The following is a 20,598-nucleotide window of genomic DNA, read 5'->3' as shown; positions in this document are numbered from 1 at the left end:
GCTTTCTGTGGAAGCTGACATTTTCAGGGGCTTTGCCTCTCAGATACAAGGTCTGACATACACTTGCCATAAAAGCTGTTTTTGAAAACTGACATTTAAAAACCTGTGGTTAGCAGTTTCTTGGCTTGAAGAAAATGAACTAATTTGTTGAAAGGAACAATCGATGACAGAAGAAAGACTTTTATATCAACACAAAGCGAGCAGAGGGTGTTGGTTTTGCTTAGGATCCTTGAAATTTGGAGAATTGAAGTCTTTTTTTTGTTTGTTTGTTTTTTGTCTTTACTGTCTTACGTGACCTCGGACAAACACTATAACCTTTCTCCACTTTTTATTTGTTGTTTTTACCAGTGCTATTTTTAAAATGTCATCCATCTGGGAGTGGAGGCACTTACATGTATTTGATATATTTTTCTGGCCTAATAGTCTCTTAAAAGAACTTGCTATTTTTACAAAAATATATCAGTTATATTTAATTAATCACCTTTTAAACACATTAACCTCTAATATCTAAGTCTATAAAATTATTGGTGAAATAATTGGTTACTAGGAAGGATGAAAAATACATTGTTGAAAACAGTGGCTGCTCAGGACTTACAGTCAAAGAGATGGACAACGAGCCCTAGGATTTAAAGGGAACAGAAGAAAAAGGAGGAGGACTAGGCAGGTTTGAAAAGAGTCAAATAGAAATTCTACAAGTAGAAAATAGTTATTGAAGGACGTGAACACTATTGTGTTGGTTAAAAATTGTGAATAATGACATATTTAGTGTGGTTTCAATGACATTGTTTTTTTTAACCAGAGAAAAGTTTTCAGCCCACAGTTAGAAAAAATGTTTACCCTATAAATGTTCTCGAGTATAAAACACACAGTTTGAAACTGAAGTTGAAATTGGGAGAGAGGTTTTATTAGAGGAGCCCTCTCGGGACCCCCCCATGTGGACCAACGAAGCCTCGTTCAGGTGAAGATGGGTGCTGCCGACCTACTGGGAGCAGACCATGCCGTGGGTCTGCTCCTCCAGGGGAGACTGATGCTCTCCTGCCCTCCCCTCCACCCAGCTCACCTCACAGGGCATGGACCCGATGAAGGTCATGTGTGGCCTGCACCTGGGACCACCGTGAGCTAACTGGCCCACACCAACTTCCCCTCTCTCACCAGGGACCCCATAGAATGACCAAAAACAACCAACATTGTCACTTTTACTAGAAAATACATTGTGCGACTGGTTTTCCTCTTTTAAGACTTGGAAAGAAGCTATCATCTCCCTGTCAATTTGTGGTGATAGCATGATGGACTAAAATGGTAATACAGTTTGATTACTGTCCATTTCATAAGCAGCTCCCTTTTTGTCCCTTTCTGCTTTTGAGTGAGCGGGAACTTTCTCTTTATTTTCTTGCTTAATGCGTTGCCTCACACAGTCCAGTTATAAACTACACATCAGAAAAGTACGTAGTTTTGTATACTGTACAAGTGTGTGAGAAAGTTTGCATAAAAGTCTCTTTATCTGTTTTAAACTCATCTGCCTTAAAATGAAGATTAAAAATTTCAGTCTTTTATAAAATCATTTATTAAAGACAATTAAAAACACAAATGTCATCATCTCTCTCACCTCCCTCAGGCCTTCCTTTCTGTGCTCTGAGCAGTCATGAAACTGACCAGGCCGTCCTACGTGTGCGTCTGTGCGTGTGAGTCTACACGCCTCCCATTCTCGATTCTGAGCTCCTTCACGGTCGTCTCTGTCCCAGCGTTTCTCACTCCTCAGTACCTAGTAGCACCTCAGTATTTGTTAAGTGGATGAATGCCCACTCATAATAACCGAGCCATGCTGGTACCTCTGTGTCTCAGACCGAGTGCCCTCCAAGTCAGCAAGCCTCACTCCAATCCAGACATTTTGACCTTAGAAGCCTTTGTAACCATTTGGGTATTGAGATTCGAGCATTTAGAAATCTATTACCATTTGCAAGAGCTACAGAGTATACAAAAATAAAGTACAGTTGAACTAAGGACAACAAAAAGGTTCAGGATAGTTGGATAATTCTGCTTTTCTTAATTAATATCTCTTCCTCCTTGTGACGGACAAGGAGGAAAGGTGTGGAGAAGACCGGCAACTACAGCAGACAAGAATGTACTCGTATTTCTCCGTCCTTGTTCTGCTACCCTAGAGGGGGATTTTATCCTTTCCTTAGAGCTAAGGGACTAGAGTGAGCCAAGAAAACAAGGATGAACCAACCACGCAAAACGAAGGACTTTATATTCCTAGAGTGGAACCGTTTAGGGGCTAATGGCTTATTCAGCTGAGATTAAATTACAGAAGGAAGGCAAGTGTAGAATTTCTAAGTAGTAAAGAGGAAGCAAAAGTAAGCTGAAAGTGTTTATACGACTAAGGTAATAACTCAAACTGAAGTAGGAACGAAACAGGTAAGTAAAATACAGTCTCGGGCAGAAAGATAAGATGGTTCTTAAGGTCTTGCTAAGTCTTTTGTGGAAATTTAAGACATATTCCCAGAGTGTAGCTCAGTCTTCGTAAGATATAATTTATCTGTCAAATATCTTCTGATCCATTTAAAGTAAGGCTTAGCCTGTTAATTCCTGTTTTGATTTTTCAATAAAACCTCTTTCTCCCAAAATAAGTCTGTTGAAGGTGAAACAATTTTCTTTTTTTTAAATTAAATTTATTGGGTGACAATGGTTAGTAAAATTACATAGGTTTCAAATGTACAATTCTGTAATACATTATCTATATATCACATTGTGTGTTCACCACCCAGAGTCAGTTCTCCTTCCATCACCATATATTTGACCTTCTTTACCCTCTTCTACTACCCCCCTCCCCACTTAGAAGGTGAAATAATTTCCAAGGTCAGAAGTTTCAAAAGAAGTTGGATTACGTTCCTACATTAGGAATTATTTTCACCCTAGTAGTCCTCCCGCTTTTTAACATCAATGATTGGCAACTGGATCCTATTTCGTTTTTAGTAGAAGAGCACTTAGCGTGTTTGAAATATTATGTTTAAAACCAATATAAAATGTTCCTTTTGTCATATATTTTATTTGAAATGTGTTTGAAACAAATTAGTGTTGTTTTTTTTTATTGAAAAAACATGAAAAATATTCACTTAAATGTGATTGCCAATAACTTCTTTCACAAAACAGGGTGAAATCACAGAATCAAACATAGTTTGGGAACCAAAGAAATTGAGAACACTCAAATTCTTATTAGGAATAAAGAGTGCAAACGATGCAGAATTATTTCAAATGCTGAGGGTGTTCCCACCCCACACCCCCAAACTGGTTTTGTAGCTCATTGTAAACGTACATGTAGAAATTCTTTTGTAAACACACTTTGGTGAATTTATACCAGTAATTTTGGTCAATAAAATGAGCATTTTTCTCTGCTTCTACCAGGTCGTTGGTGTAGCCCAGGCCATCAACAAGAAATCAGGAAATGGTGGGACATTCACTGAAAAAGATGAAAAGGTACCAAAACCTGTGTTTGGTGCTATGTCAGTTCCGGGAAATACTTTCTCTTTAGAGTGTATAGACCTCTAGAATTAGCTATTCCTGAAATTGTTGATCACAAAACATTGTGGTTTAAAGTGATCAGAAATGGTCAAAAGTGTCCCTTTCCTATGGTAAATACAGTGCTGACCTGACTTTGGAGAACCTGTGGTATTTATTCAGTCAGCAGAACCCCCAGCTCCCTCCTCACTGTGCAGCCACGCCTCGCCCAGGGCCCTGTGCATGTTGGGGCCACGCCTCCCCCAGGGCCACGCCTCGCCCAGGGCCGTGTGCATGTTGGGGCCACGCCTCCCCCAGGGCCACGCCTCGCCCAGGGCCGTGTGCATGTTGGGGCCACGCCTCCCCCAGGGCCACGCCTCGCCCAGGGCCGTGTGCATGTTGGGGCCACGCCTCCCCCAGGGCCACGCCTCGCCCAGGACCTTGTGCATGTTGGGGCCACGCCTCCCCCAGGGCCACGCCTTGCCCAGCGCCATGTGCATGTTGGGGCCACGCCTCCCCCAGGGCCACGCCTTGACCAGGGCCGTGTGCATGTTGGGGCCACGCCTCCCCCAGGGCCACGCCTCGCCCAGGGCCTTGTGCATGTTGGGGCCACGCCTCCCCCAGGGCCACGCCTCGCCCAGGGCTGTGTGCATGTTGGGGCCACGCCTCTCCCAGGGCCACGCCTTGCCCATAGCCGTGTGCATGTTGGGGCCACGCCTCCCCCAGGGCACACGCTTTCCCATCCCCAGGGCCGTGTGCATGTTGGGCTGTGTGCATGTTGGGGCCGTACAAAGAGTGACATGGTCTTTAAAACTCGCTCATTTACCTTTCATCACTGCTGTAAAGAAATTCAACCTTGAGTAAAAACCCCTAAAGCACTACTCCAAGTTCAGCACTCCCGGTCAGCTCGAAATTGAAGTTGCCTCCTGGTAAAGCAAATTTCAGAGTGTTTTATAAGCTCTGCACACAGATGAAGGGGCACGAGGTAGGAATTCAGGCTGGAATATGTGAATTTAGTGTCAGAAAGAATGGCAGTCAGCATTATTTTATTGCTCTTCTCATCCAGCTCCAAAGGCATGCATTCCACACACCACATCAACATGTTTCCATTTAAGGAAGGAAGCCCTTAAACCTGTTTAAAACGTCGTTCTGTCAGTAGGTTTTACTACTGCTCTTCTTGAAAATGTAATTATATGTATTTCATGGCACCCACTATATTCTTCCTATTCAAGCTCACTGCTATTTATGTCACTCTCCTGAAAATCAGTAGGAGCTTTCGGAAGACATTCAAACAACACAGAGACATTTTGGTCTCCATGCTATAGGCTGTATTGGCACTTGTGTTTGTCCCCATGTCTTAATTGCGTCAGAACATAGCAAGTACCTTTAAAATCGGTGTAATAAGTATCTGGTCTCCTATCCTGTTAATGACACCTGAGAATATTTGTGAGGGGGACATGGTTCTAGATTGGCTTTGTAGTCCATTATTTGCTTATAATCCATTAATGTAACCCTCTTGAAAGATTTGCATCCTTAGGCCGTGTCATCTCTTGGCAAAATAAATCCATGCTTGTGGATAACGTATGCCGTGGAAAGCTTTGTTTTAATCAATAAACATAATCGTGAGCATATCACCTGAGTATGGTATAATGAGAATGATAGATGCATGCTGAAAAGGACATGTTTAAACTAATATTTGCAACTTTGTATGGGAACATAAATATTGCCAACATTTTCTTAACAAGTATATAAGCTTTATTTGCTCCAATAACAAGTTATAAACTATTTATACCTTCTCAGCATGGCGCCAAGTCTTACTGTCATTTAGACACTACACCAGATTTTGCATAAAGCAAATATCAATTTCAAATGATATAAAGACACCTGCATCTTAGTTCCTCCCCTCTTTCTCCTTGTTCATTTATACCTAATGTATGACTTTAGGAGACCGTGTCAACACGTGTCATCCAGTAGTTGTGACATTCAGGACACACTTGCTGTGCATCAGCTCCTAATTTTTTGCAGAATCAGCATTCACACTTTGGGCTTTCTACTTTTTATATCAACTGCAAATGCTTTTGGATGCCTTTTGTGTTTCAGGCAATATAACAAGACAGTTTTATAGACGATTCTTATTTGGTCTTGTCTTACCTGTTTTCTAGGACTTTGCTGCTTACTTGGCATTTTGTGGTATTGTTCTTCATAATGCCCAACTCTATGAGACTTCACTTCTGGAGAACAAGAGAAATCAGGTAAATATGGTTACTAGAGAGAGGGTACAGAAATTTTTTTTTAAAACTTCTAAATTTTTATCCAAGTAATATATGTGAGTGATTAAAAATGCAAATAGTGCAGATTCAGTTTCTAAACATTTTTTCTGTTTCTTCTAATTGTTACTTCCATTTCCTATTTCCCGTGCTTTGTCTCTGTTAGACAATATTCACTAACTTAACAGGTAAGGGTTTATTTGACTTATACCCTTTACTTGCATTATCCTTATCCTACCAATATCATTGTGTTACTATTTTGAGTTATTAGATAGGTTCATTTGTAAGGTTAAATAAGACTTTCAGTTCTTGCTCTGTCAACTAGAGCCCTCATCTCTTGATACCCTGCTTTCTAAGATGAGGATGTTAGCATCCCTCACCTCTCCTTCCCATCCACCACTCCTTGCCTCTGCTTTCCCATCTGGATTTTTACATTGCCCACATTGGGAATACATATGTTATCTGCAACCATGATTAACTTCTCTTAAGCTTTGTCTAAGTTAGTTCTAAAGTTGCAATTTAAAATAAGGTGTTTATAAGTGCCATGACTGTGTAAACGTTGTTCATATTAGTTTTTCTTGATGTTTCTGAATTCTCTTTTATTTTACCTGAACTGTTTGGTCTAGTGTAGCCTCATGCTGTTGTTCTTTTTTCCCCCAGACTCTTGGGTATTTAGAAATTCTGTTGAGTTCTTTTTCTTGGAGATCTCCAAACTAAGGTTCTCCAACTTTTCTCTTCCAAGTTAAATCATTCCTCCCTGTGCCTGCTGCACATTTGTCTTCATAGAACTTGGCTTCGTTACTTTCTTAGAAAGACTCCTCTGCTTAGCCACTGGATCCTGTAACTCCTTCTCTCTTCATTTACTCGTTTGTTTTATTAAAGCACATTCTCAACTAACTGTTTGAGAAAGGACATTGGTGTCGCAAGCTTTTGACTCCTTGCATGTATGAAAATATCCATTGTACCATCCTACCAGTTTGTCTGGGTATAAAATTCAAAATTGAGAAATCAGTTTCTCAGATTTTAAAGCTAGTGCTTTGTCTTCCAGCTAGCTCCATGTTGTTTTGATTCCTCACTCTTTGTAGATTTTTTTTTTTTTATGTCTGTAGGCTTTTTTGGATTATTTCTTTATCTTTGCTTTTGTAACTTAATTTCACAATATGACTTTTTTTTTTCTTTCTTTCATTCCTCATCCTGTTACCTGGTCATCCCTTTCGGTCTGGAGGCTTAAGCTCTTCAGTTTTATGTAAATTTTTTTCATTATTTCTTTGATAATTCTTCTCTCTTGCTCTCTCATTTTCTCCTTTTAGCGACTTGTGTTAGTAAGACATTGGACCTTCCATTACCTTCAACTGCAGTATTTTCCTATCTGTTTCCACACTCTATTGTTGTCACACATTAATCCAATCCTCATTTTTATGAACACAGCTGTCATCTTGTCACTTCCTCCCTGCAATTAATCACCATCCAAACTGCTTCAAGAGACATACAAAGCTTTTGGTGTTTCCTCTCTCCTTAACTCTGCAATCTCATCTCCCCAGTTCTCCTCTTTACACTCTGTATTCTCATAAAACTTGATCAAAACTTGTAATATGTTACTGTCTCTCAATTCAGTTATTTTTGACTGAAATGTTTTCCTTACCCACATCAGCAGAATGATTCCTACTCATCTTTCAGGACTTAGCTAGGATAATATCACCCCCCAACAAATTTTCGGTAATACCCTTTCTCTCCCCTCATCACACAAATACTTTGTGAGATTAGAAGAAATTTTATGGAATTCAAAGGAAAGAGAAACTACCAGGAAAAACACAAATAGAACTCTGAAAACTTTGTTTACTTTGAACAATATTTACTGTGCTCTGTCAAAATGTTGATAATGTTGATAAATGTTGATAAACATGTATTATTTATAAACAGTGTGATTTATGTATCAGATACTGTTCCCAATGCCTTATAAATGTTAACTTGTTTAGTTCTTACAACATTCCTGTGATTTTGGTACTGCTGCTATCCCCATTTTCAAGAAACTTGCCCTAGATCACAAAGCTAGCAGGAAAGGAAGTCAGGATTAAAGTCTGATGACTCTGGGTTCAGAGTCTGTGATTGTAACCACTGTATTAACTGTGCTAGTACTTAATAGGGGAGTTTTGTTGGTAAACAGAGACTTACACATTTAATACTTGAATGCAAACTTGGTTGTGTGCATATATATAGAACTTATAATCCATATAAATCACTGTGTTGTGTTAATAATCACAAGCAATTACTAAATAATAAGCTCTTGTTTCTCGTCTAGGTGCTGCTGGACCTTGCTAGCTTAATTTTTGAAGAACAACAATCACTAGAAGTAATTCTAAAGAAAATAGCTGCCACTATTATCTCCTTCATGCAGGTGCAGAAATGCACCATTTTCATAGTGGATGAAGATTGCTCCGTGAGTACAGAGTATGACTTTTTTATTTTTAGATAGACACTTATATCCCTTAAAGCACTGCTTTTAAACCCATGTTAGCCTCAGAACCCTCCCTTGAACCTGACTGTATGTGGTGTTTACGCAAAGCCAATGGCAGTGTGAGCTGTTGTGGCTGAAGAGGGGTAGAGGTGAGGTTGGAGGCTGCCTTCACACACCCTTTTCACGTTTGTGTCCCTCCTCTACTCAGTCACCACAGGAATATCTGTGTGCCGCTTTGGTCAGTGGTTCCACTCCCTGGATGGCGAAGTGCATTATGATTACAGTGCTGACTTTCCACGGTCAGAAATAGTGGTGCCCTGGCTGCTGTGAACAGGGAGATTCTCCCATCCTGAATGGGTTGGGTATAAAAATTTCCTTTTACTGGAAATTGTTTAAAAACCAAAAGGCATGGCCCAGTAGAGGAGAGGTTATTGAAGGCGCGCCCGTAAGTACCAAATCTTTTACCAACAATGGAAAACCACTCAACTGTTCTAACGTACCTTTCAAGCCACTGATTTGTAACATATGGAAACAGATGTGTGTGGAAAGATTGTGCTCATCGAATGCTGGTTACTTCTAGATGGGACAACTGAGTTTGCCATTAGAATTAGGACCTCTAGCCGAAGGCAGTTTTCCTTTATGCAATTTCTTTCTCTTCTCAGCCTGTGAACCACTGCTTTTGGGATATTTCTTTTTTATGTAATTGTTCACTTTCTTTTTCCTTTAGACCCTGAGAATATGCTCTTCATTGTGGGTCAATAGGAAAGAGTGGGAGTTACCACGTGTATAGATTAGCTACAATCCATATATGATGAAATCTGAATTGATTTCTTTGGGGAGGGAAGTAGAATAATAAAAGATATTTAATATTTACATTAAAATTTTTTAACTGTTTTAGATAGTAAGACAGCACTGTGTGATCCAACATTATCTGAATCATTTTGTATGTGGGTGTGTCTAATTCTTATTAACAAGATATTAATAAATGAGAACCCACTATAAGATAATCAGTGTTCTCATGGATAGTACTTCGTATTTTCAATCCGTTATACAATCTTTAGTATAGAAATGGTTACAAGATAAGCAGCCATCCTTTTAAAGTTCAGGTCAGAACTCATTAATGCAGTATGTCAATTTATCGTGTTTCCTCTGTGACCTGCTCTTTATTTAATTTTTGAAAGTTATACATCAGGCATTCCTTATTTTGGCAACTTAAATACCACTTTAATTAACATTCAGCTCACGCTTCTACCAGTTACTACGCATCATGGCAGCAATTGATTTGGACCAGTGGTGCTTGGAAGTATAGCCCAGCAAAATGCCCATTAGGACATTTTGCTCACTTTTTAACAAGTTAGTTGTTGGGTTTAGAAAATGAATTAAGTGACTTGATGTTTGTGTATATTACAGTTATTTGTTTATTAAAAATATTTCAAAAACACTACCAAAAATTGAAAGCTAAGCAAGAAAAAAAATGTACTCAGCATTTCTTTCCCCAACGTAAACTAGTATTTCTGTGTTTCCTTCCAGTTTTTATTAGGTGTAAATATAGTTTGGTTATGAATATGTATTCTGTTTTTCAATATAACTTCAAAAGTATTTCACTATGTAGCTAAAATCTTTACAATTATTTTAATGATCTCATAAAACATTGGATGATATGTCTTTTAAAAAAGATATTCTTTACGTGGGATCTAACAGCAGCAATCAATATATGCCTAGATGCAAAAACTCGAGGATTTTGATTAAATACAGAGAAATTTTGAAGCTAACATATTTATCAACACCTTGTAGGAAAAAATAGTACTCAAATAAATTTCTTACAAGTGGAGATCAGAAACTACAGGAACATGACTTTTAATAACGGGATGTCATAAAGTAAGTATTTGGTTCAGTTCAGTCTGAGAGTAAATTAAAAAAATATATAACTATTAGTGTGTCAATCATTCCTTACACGTGTGTGTCCGTATCTAAATAGTTTTTATTACCTTGTCAGGCATTTCTCAGTCTGTGTTGTCGCTCTGTTTTCAGGATTCCTTTTCTAGTGTGTTTCACATGGAGTGTGATGAATTAGAAAAATCATCAGATACTTTTACAAGGTAAAATGACTTAATCTCTATCTTTATTTGCAAGTATATAATACTGGCTAAATTCTTTCCCCACAGTTTTCCCCCTATTTTTTCCCCACAAATAATTTTGTTTATGAAAATACTTTACTGTTTGATGTTGAAAAGTTTCAATTTTTTTCCCCACTACCGTTGACCTATTAGAGAATTATTTCATAGAATGAATGGTGTCAGAAGAACTGTATTTCAGTTCTGGTTTTTCATTGCATGTTGGAGCCTCACTGGAAATTTAACAGGCTTCTGAACACACTTTTCTATGCGTTTGTTCTGCTATGGAATCAGCATGGGACTGCACCCCGGGACTAGAGTCAGATCAGACTTCTTTTGTAATTCATTTCTTTCTCATGTTTTTCATAGTTTTTAAGTTTGTAATCACATTTTTGTTAATTGTCACTCAGAAACAATAGAAAGTATTTATATGGTGGAGGTTGTAGATGTCATTGCCCCAGTTTTATATGTGGTTTCTGAAAAATTTGCAAAGGATTTAGAGTAAACTACCAAATGTTCTTTCTCATATTTCCTTTTCACCCTTAGCAAAAACTGATGTTATTTGGATAAGTGGCAGGATATTCTAAGGAATGTAAGTCTGCCAGGAGAAAGCATTGGAAATTCTTGGGCACATCATCCATTGTTTATTTCTTTCAAATTATTTTACCACTACTTATTGATATTATATCTGAAAGCCTCATATGATCATGGAAATAAAACATTATCTTAACCTTACTTTTTGACATTAAATTTCCAGATATTTTTCACTACCCTTGACCTATCTGAGAATTCTTTGGTGTAGTGAACGATGTTGCATTAGTACAGTCCTCAGTAACTTAGCTTTTGGTGCTCATGCTTTAAAAATAATCTTTGTGCAAATCTAGACTACAGAACGTTCTATGAGATAACTGAGCTGGTCTCGTCAAAAAGTCCGTGTAACTGAGTTCTTGGACCTAACAGCCAGAGGCTGTGCGGGAACCTTGATGAGATCCCCGTCAGACATGTTTGTGGACCATGGGAAATTTGTATATGGACCGACTACTAGATGGTGATGGGGAATTATCGTTACTTTTCCTTTGGAATTAGAAAGATAATCGTGGTTAGCAGGAGAATGTTATTATTTTTAGGGGATTCATGCTGACATATTTAAGGATGAAGTGTTATGATGTCTGCACCTCACTTTAAATTGGTTCAGCCAAAGACAAATAAGCAAATATAGCTACATTTAATATATTTAAATAAATATATCCCAACGTACATCCATACATAAAGCAAATGTGGCAAAATATTAAAAATTGTTGAATCTAGGAGTAGGATATTCATTGTACTTTCAACTTTTTTGTGTATTTCAAAATGTTCATCATAAAAAATTGGAAGAAAATGCCTGTAATAAAAAGTTGGAAGCAAAATGGAACAAAAGTCATGTCTGCGGATCATATAAAGCAGAACTGCCTAGCATAACACCTGACTGACTGCACAGCCTGGTTTTGGTCCGACTGTCCTAATGGCTGACCCTGTGGGTCATTGCAGGCCTGCCGAAGCCATCTCGTGCCCTCGAATGTACCCTTTCCTTTCTTTTCTCACATTTCCTGTCCACCTAGGTCTTCCCCCATCACAATGGAGCAACTGTACCACAGGGACTTACGTTGCTTAAGTGATTATTTTTAAATCAAAATTCATAATTTCTAGACTATTAGTTTAACAATACGACACAATGAAAGGCCGGTTCTCCTATTAAAGGAATTTTAGGAATTAGCAGAGGGACAGGATGTAACTTGAGGCAGATGGGACTTCACTGGACTCAGAAGGTACCCCCGACAGGCCTTTGCTGCTGACCTGGGTGAAGGGTGGGTGCCCAGGGAGATAAACCAGGCATCCCTACCCAGAGAGTCTTCTGCTGCCCACGAGCTTAGTCCACATGGTCATAACTGAGTTGCAGACCTTTGTCTCCCTCTCAGCATTGCTGGTTTGAACTGGGGTTCGTATCCCATTTCCATGTCTGTTCTTTCCTGAGCCGTGTGTGTGTGTGTGTGTGTGTGTGTGTGTGTGTGTGTGTGTTCTGGCATATATGACACTGTTTTGTCAGCATCGAATGCTTTTTGGATGTGTGATAACATGAACACATCCTGCTGCGTCTGTATGCCTCCCCCTCACATGCTGGCGTCAGGCTATACTTCCTAGTTCAGTTATGAACTTTCTTATTCTTAGGATAAGCATTAATATATATTATCGTACTTTGCCGTGTATAATGCACACCCACATTTTTAGCCCAAACTTCCAGGGAAAAAAATCTTTCATTTTAATTTTTTAATTCAAATTTTTATTTGTTTACATTTAGGTACTTCTTTTTTGTATTATAAAGAAATTTTAGCATTTATTCTTTTGACATATTATGGTACAAGAAATTTTATGTAACAAATAATTACAAGACACAAGAACAGACACAAGGTACAAGGCATTTTATGTACCAGTAACAAATTTACAATATTTACGCTTCATACAAGGCCAAGAGATCTTCATCGTTGCAAGTTTGTAGTAAGTTCAACAAAACCGATTATCATATTCCAGGGTATTATTTTGCATATGGGTATCGTTATTGATTTCTAGAGTTACACTTTTAACTCATAAGTAGAAATAAAAGAATTAAAAATATTCATATAGATACGGAATTAGTACTACCCATGTATAATGCACATCCTTATTTTTCCCTCAAAAATTTGGGCAAAAAAGTGTGCATTATACACAGCAAAATACGGTATTTTGATTTTATGATGCTATGACATTTTGTTGCTTTTTATAAAGAACATTTTAGAAAGCTTCTAGATAAGACAGCTGTAAATATTTGATTATTTTACTTTTCACCTTGCATAAATAATGAATTTCTATGTATATACAAATATAAAATATAAATATATACATCTATATTTATGAATTTATATTTATCTGTTATGGGACAATGGGAAAATCATTATGATAATGCATATTAAATGTATAAAATAATGAAATATTTACGTTTACCTTTGAATATTTGTGCAGCAGCATGTCCGTGTAATTACATTTAATCTTTATTATTAATTCAGCCTGGTCCTCTAATTCCTTTTAGCTGAACAAGCCCAGTGATTTAGTGTAATAGTGACCCCTACTGGTGAATATGCATTTTTTTTTTAAAGCAAAGTCTTTTACTATGTATTTAATGTTTTACTATTATTTGACTTGTTCCTGATGAATACTACATTCCCTCTCTGTAGGATAAATAGAGGTACCTTTTCATTTATTTCTTTAGTCATTTCAAAATAGTCTTAGTATAAAAATTATGTTTTACAAAGGCGAACTAGGTCAGTGTGATTCCCTTAAAAGAGACTAATTTTCTTGGATCATTTTAACTGATTCATTAAATGATTTTACAGTAACAAAAATTGTTCAACACTAATGCCTTATGTCAGCAAAACATTTTAAACTTAGCCTTTATTTTAATAAAGTGATATAAAAATAAAAAGTGATGTAAATGTGTTTTTACTGTAGCAAAAATTAGGTATCAGGCTGAATTTTGCAAAAACTCTGAATTAGAATGGTTTGGCAACTTCAGCATTCTGAACAAGGCCTACACTGGTATTCACATATCACCATCAACTTCTTTATTATCTTTCTAAAGTTGCTTATTGATAGAATTCAGGCCTCATCAGTTCTCATTATTAAACATTGTCAGCCAAACACTCTCCATGAGATGCACTGCAAGGCAATTGGATGATGTTAGCATTGGCGAACTATTCCTGTTAGGCTGTTACGTGTCAGTTGAAGTACATGGCTCACTTGGTATTTTCCCAGCCAACCCACTTGTCAGCTTTTATAAATTAAAATGATATTGAAGACAGTTTTGAAACGTTAAGTGTAAAACTAAAAAATATTGATGACACACGTGATACATAATTATTAGAATCATATCATCAGGCGGAGAAAGGACAGTAAGCTGTCGGGAGTTGGGTCGCCCGAGAATTTCTGGAGGGAAGCTCATTTCCAGATGGCCGGAGGTTTTAGTTTCTGTGCTTCAATTCAAAGACCCACCCAGCCAGACGGAAAAACGAGTATGTACAGTTTATGTTAGCTCTAAGTTTTAAGAAATAGATATTTTAGTTCTATAATTCCCTATTCGTTAATTTTATGTGAATATGACCAATACATTGAATCAGTCCTCTAAACTCACTTTCTTGGCATATACACGTGTATGTACTAGTTAGTACTTGGCGATTATTATTCTATTAGGAAACATGATTATAGTTAGATACAGTAGTGCTTACTACTATAAAAAGTAGTGAAAGGGTTTTTACTACTTTAAAAAACTGTGGATACTGGGTAGAAGAGTATAGACTCTGAAATCAGAATGATTGTATTTAAAGTTAACTTCCATAACTTACCAGCTGTAGGGCTTTGTGTAAATGATGTAACCTCTGGAAGCCTCAGTTTCTTCATCTGTAAAATGGGGATCCTGATAGCAGGATTGTAGTAAGGACTAAACGAGATAATGCACGTAACACACTTCAGAAAATTTCCAGCACATAGTAAGGACTCTGTATTAGCTGTTATTTCTGTCTCTTCAATGTGTTTTTGTCTTTGATTGCTACAGCCTGCGGTGTTTCCCATTAGTGCTAAACACAGATTTCTCAGTGTGTCCTGCCTCCACGTCCCCAACTGTCTTCCCGAGGATGCACTCTTGTACAACTCCACTGATCTGATATCCACTGTGCAGAAAGCCTGAGACATCTGAGTTAGCCCAGCTCCTCCAAGAAGCAGATGCTAAGGCTGGATTAAATGTGCAGCACATTTATGAGGGGAAACCCCCTGTGAGAATCAAGGGGGAAGGAGCTGGGAGAGGCTAGGAGAGCATCAGACCCCACCCAAGCCTGACCCAGCAGGAGAGAGAAGAGGATGGAAAGAGGGAGGGTTTGATGGAAGCATCTGCAACAGCTGGCAGTTGTAAGAAAAGTTTGGCAAAGCGCTGGGAGGCCTCTAGCCAGAGTCTCCTGTCAGAAGAATCCTGGGTCTCCCAGGAGGGGCCGACTTTAGTTTTCCAGCTGTGGTCAGTCTGTCCAGGAGCAGTCGTGGGAGGCGCGGCTTCAGTGCAGATGTGGCCCTGGGCGCCAGCGCTCGGCAGCTGGAGACACTGGCCAGGTCCGCTTCCTGCAGTAGGACCTCAGAGAGGTGCAGGCGGCTTGCACGGCACTTTCAGATCGTCCACTACTATCCTAGCCTCACACCTTCAGTGCAAAACCACCACTTTATTCCTACCAATCTGGAACTATTTAATGTTCCCAAATACACAGAGAACTCTTCCACTTCAGCAGCATGTTTCCTGCTGGGGTTTTTTGTATTGTTTTGTTTTGTTTTCCCTCCCTGGAATGTACTCCCTTTCATCCCTGAATGTCCATCTTCCCCACACGCGTGCTGTTGCATTGTTACCAGTTGTCCTAGTTTGAGTTCCGCTTGACTGTGAATCATAAACACCCAAAATAAAGGTGCCTCAGCAAGAATGCAGTATTCTTACTCTCTCTGAGAAAGCCCAGAGGTCAGCAGCTCAGGCCCTCCACAGATGCCCCGGGGACCGTGGCACCTTGGGGGGTTCTCTTCTGAATCTCCAGGGTGCTGCCCTTCTCTTTGGGGTCAGGCATGCAGCTCCAGCCATCTTGTCTGTGTTTCAAAGAGTAGGTAGAGGGCAGTGAAAGAAGGGGCAGAGAGCATGCACCAGCTGTGTTTGTGGTGCAGTTTCTAGAAGCAGTCACGTCCTAATTGACATCCTAATTGACTAGAACTTACGCACCTGGCAACACCGAGCTCCAGGGTGGCTGAGCTATATGCACATCCTTCATTCTGGGGCCGAGTGTCCAGAGGAAGAGAAAGGGAGTCCTGGAAGGGCAACTGGCGGCCTCTGCGGCAGACTCTTCCCGAATGCGTGTCATTGTCCTGTCACAGCCTTCTGTGAGCTCCTGTGACAGCCACTGACCAACATGACTGTCTCCTGTGTGATGCCAGGGTGCCCTTGACGGAGCAGGTTCCCAATCTGTATTTATTGAGCGTGGGAACGAAGACTCGATCAGCAGTCCTTACAGAGTAAGAAGTAAAATGGTATCGCGTAACTTAATAAAGCTAATTCTCACTTTTCACTAAAGCAACCATTAGGAAAACTGAAAAATTTCAGGGAATTAAAAAAAAGAATTAGGTTTCTGTTGATTTAAAAGTAACTTTAGTATTCTTCCTTCTCGGTGTCAACACCTCTAAGTCTGATTGTATCCTCTCTGGCAAGTAGCTTAGCTACTGTGGGTTTCATCGGGCTCCCACTGTTAATACGATGATGATAAGAATAATGAAAACCGTTAATAGTATTATTATCATTTAAAAAAGATTTGGACTAAGGTATCCTCCCCAATGTACCTCTTTCTCATAGTAACCACCCTTGCATTTTTCTTGTCTTTACTAAAGCTTATTTTCCTTTCCCGAGACTATGCTATCTGTGAAATATTTGTAGTTTTAAAAATTGTTTTTATCAACCTATTACTGCACTTACCGCACAACCTTTTCTTGGGATTCCACCCAGACAACACGAATGAAATAGGAGCCCAAGAGACTCCGTGATCTGCGTTTCCGTGCTTTTCCACTTATACGTAATATCCGACATGTGGTCAGTACCTGATGTGAGCAAATGACACTTAAGGTAAAATGTACAGCAGAGAAAGGAAAGACTAACCCATGGCTTGCCTAGGAATGGGGCCAGACCTTAGGCATCTCTGTGGGATCACTGATACTCAAGGACAGGATTTGAAACCACTGTCCAAGAAGCAGTGCGGGGAGAAGGACAGAAGATAGGGGAACTCTTAGAACTTTGAGAACTCGGAACAACTGGCCATTTTTTCCTGAGGCGTACATTTCATTCTGAAATGTCTCCCACTGTTTGGTTTCCCTGTTTCTTTAGGTAGTGATGTTAAAACTATGGTAGGCAGATCCTTAAAGTTGGAGTAAATTTCCATAACCTGGCCGAATTCATCCTCATCACCCAGGAACATATAAAGTTTCCTGATAAAAACACATGTTGTATCTTGTTTTCCAACTCCAGTACTGGCACTGTACTTACGTACCCTCTGACATCAGGTTAAAATTTTATGTTCAACCTATTAAGCAAGAAATTGGAAGGAAACTGGGGGAAATGTAAGTTCAAAAAGATTTTTTGAAGACGATGAATTTTCAGTTTACAAAGTATTATGGAAGACCTCAAAGCAGAAAAAAGAATTGAGAAGAGCTTAATAAAATTCTTCTAGGCGTGCTTGATTTTTTTCCTTGGTTTGAAATGTGGAAAAGATTATTGGGATGGATAGATAAAGTAAATAATTGAGGAAGTAAAACAGGCACTGTTCCTTAGTATTCTATAATCAGATGAAAAATAAGATGTGGGAGAAAATGCATATGGATTTTACATTAAATGGCACAAAAATCCGCATGCCCATTAACAATGGCAATGAGATTACCGAAGACATTTTAAAACTTGTTTTAGGTCATTGCAAAATTGTGGGTCTTTGTCTTTTCTAAACATGTCAATTATAGTAACTACCATACTTGTGAATCATCAAATACATTTAAAGCTGAATTTTCCAATTAAGGTATACACTTTGTCCCGTAATTTTACGACTGGTGTTATTCTCTTATAATCATTTAACTCTGCTTTGCCTGTGTTTTTTGAATGCACAGAAAGAACTCATATCCATTATTTCCACAGGGAACGTGATGCAAACAAAATCAATTACATGTATGCTCAGTATGTCAAAAATACCATGGTGCCACTCAATGTCCCAGATGTCAGTAAGGACAAAAGATTTCCTTGGACAGTAAGTAACCCGATTTCAACTGGGAGCTCGAGGGCTGTTTTGCCGTCAGGTCTGTACTTGCAGTGAGTGACTGTGCAGTTGAAGGGCTGGCCCTAGAATTGCCTGTCTAGGAGTGGTCTGTGCTTTCCCTGATCTGATGGAGAATAATATGGCTTATAACAACACTTGAGTATTTTTCTGTGTACTTTCTTCAGTTTTGTGAACATGTACTAATGAATTATCATAAACTAATTTCGAGGTAGTTTAACTATTACCTACTTCATTTCAATGACACCCCTTCGTGTTGCTAGAATTCTTGAGTTGATTCTCGAAAAGTAAATTCCACATGGCTCGAACTCAGTAATTGGTGATCGAACACACCGAGTAGCCTGTGGAAAATAAAGATCTGTTTTCCTTGACAGCAAACCTACAAAGATCAGTTTCTCAGAGGTTGAAAACTTTGAATTCTCGTATTTTCTCTCGTTTCCGGAAAGCATTGCACTTTGAGGCAGCTGCCTGACTTTGTTATTCGCATATCTGGGCGGCCTTTTAGAACTTCAGCAGTGTGAGCAGTAGAAGTAGTGGGGTGGGTGTACTAGAGAGGGGCTAGCTGGTAACATACCTGTCCCCATGGTGTGATGCCTTGGGCCCCGCCCCCTTTAGTTCCTGGAGACACGTGCCACCAGGTGTAGTAGGCACCTGCATAAATATTCTGCTTCGTATTACTGTAAGCTGATTGGAAAGTTTCAAATGGGAAAAAGGAAATATAGGATAGTTATCATTTTTAATAATGTAAAGATTGCTTGCTTTGTATTGCATCTACGTGAACTTCATTATAGTTTGTACATTTTCTACACTCTATCATTACAGCTAATAAAGAACAGATACATTAATGGTTTCACAAGTCCAGTATAGTTTATATGATAGCATCCAGTGGGCCAATCCATTTTTTCATGATTTTTAGCTGTTTTTTTGGTTTTGTTTTTGTTTAGAATGAAAACACAGGGAACGTAAACCAGCAGTGCATTCGAAGTTTGCTTTGTACACCTATAAAAAACGGAAAGAAGAATAAAGTGATAGGTAAGCCTTTTCACTAACCTCCACGCTGCACTTATTAAGGAAAAAATGTATTCCCAGAAAGTTCTTTCAAGTGTAAATTTAAATAAAATATGAAAAAGGTAAAAATTGGAATGACAAAGGAGTTCTGACACAACCGAAATTTATGAAGTATCTTATTAACTATTTTTGTAATTGTTATAATCCTATTTTAACAGAATTTTTGTATAAGAATGCTGTGGTGTAAGTTAGTAGATGGAGAGGCATGAAGTTGATAACATATACTGTTTTTAAAGTCACACTTCTTGGTTTTTTATTTTTCTTTATTGACTAGGTGGGTTAGGTTGTAGGGTGTATTCATTCATTTGTTCATTCATTCATTCATCAAAAATGTTTACTGAGCTTTCCACTGCTCTAGGCACTTGGGGTAAGTCAGTGAACAACTCAGAAATCCCTGCCCACGTACGTTCTTACATGAGGTTATAGAAGAAGCATTTACTTCTGGAGTGATGGAGGAATGCATTCTCAGAAAAACAGAATGTTTTGTATTATTGTCATACTTATTTCTTGGCATTGCAGGTTATATTGAGTAGAACAGAACATCCTGGGCTGTATGTGCCAATCCTACATGATTGACAAGATAATAGTTGGAACTGTTCACATTCTTCCAAGAACTTGGAAATAAAGGAAATAGGAAGGCTAAACTTTTAAATAAACACCCTAATGGAGCAAGGCTTAGCTATATACATTTATCTTAAAAAGTCTGATGGTTCCAGGTTTCAAGACTGGACTGTAATTTCATTGAAGGAGAGTATCAGTCAGAAAGGGGAGGGAGGAGGTATTGTTCATGGAAAAAGGGAAGAGACGAGTATTGAAAGTGCCTGTCCAGGTTCTGTCTAGAAGTCAGGGAACCCTTGTCCCTGGTGCAGACAGAGATGTGGAGAGCTGTGGCAGTGCACCTGGCGATGCCATCCCTCGGGTGGCGATGGGTATTGCAGGTCGTAGCCGCTTCCGTCGCTGGGCTGGAGTGCATCCTCACTGGGAGATGCACACACCGGTTTCTGCTCTAAGCGTTCCGCCAATCCCTGACTTTCCGTTCTGGTCTTTTCCTCTTTAAGGCAGGCCAACTCATAGGAAGAGAAGGCCTTCTTCCCATGCTCTCAAATGTGTTGATGGCTTTGACACTTGTTTCTTACTGTGAACCGGACGGCAGGCAGCAGGCTGCACAGCAGGCAGCGTCCCGCTTCCTAGAACAGGTCTAGTTCTTGCTGGACAGTAATGCCATTCTGGTTTTATACGTCAGCCTCGTGAACTTGTTACTGTGACCCACCCAGAGGAATGGCTCTGTCCTCAGTGTGCCCATC

At 39.1% G+C, this 20,598-nt stretch overlaps 1 protein-coding gene across 5 annotated transcripts in view; it reads left to right on the top strand.

The window, feature by feature from the left end:
* PDE5A (phosphodiesterase 5A) overlaps positions 1-20,598 on the top strand; it is a 112,778-nt gene that overhangs the window by 42,909 nt on the left and 49,271 nt on the right. For all 5 annotated transcript variants that reach the window (XM_033133494.1, XM_033133499.1, XM_033133495.1 and 2 more), the window contains 6 exons: positions 3,403-3,474; positions 5,658-5,747; positions 8,062-8,199; positions 10,249-10,316; positions 18,091-18,199; positions 19,171-19,258. In XM_033133494.1, the coding sequence (XP_032989385.1) occupies positions 3,403-3,474; positions 5,658-5,747; positions 8,062-8,199; positions 10,249-10,316; positions 18,091-18,199; positions 19,171-19,258 (565 nt within the window). The remainder of the gene's footprint in view (positions 1-3,402; positions 3,475-5,657; positions 5,748-8,061; positions 8,200-10,248; positions 10,317-18,090; positions 18,200-19,170; positions 19,259-20,598) is intronic.

This window comes from Rhinolophus ferrumequinum, chromosome 18 (genome assembly GCF_004115265.2).
Source record: "Rhinolophus ferrumequinum isolate MPI-CBG mRhiFer1 chromosome 18, mRhiFer1_v1.p, whole genome shotgun sequence".
Classification (NCBI taxonomy): Eukaryota; Metazoa; Chordata; class Mammalia; order Chiroptera; family Rhinolophidae; genus Rhinolophus; species Rhinolophus ferrumequinum.
This window is presented reverse-complemented; position numbering and strand designations above follow the sequence as displayed.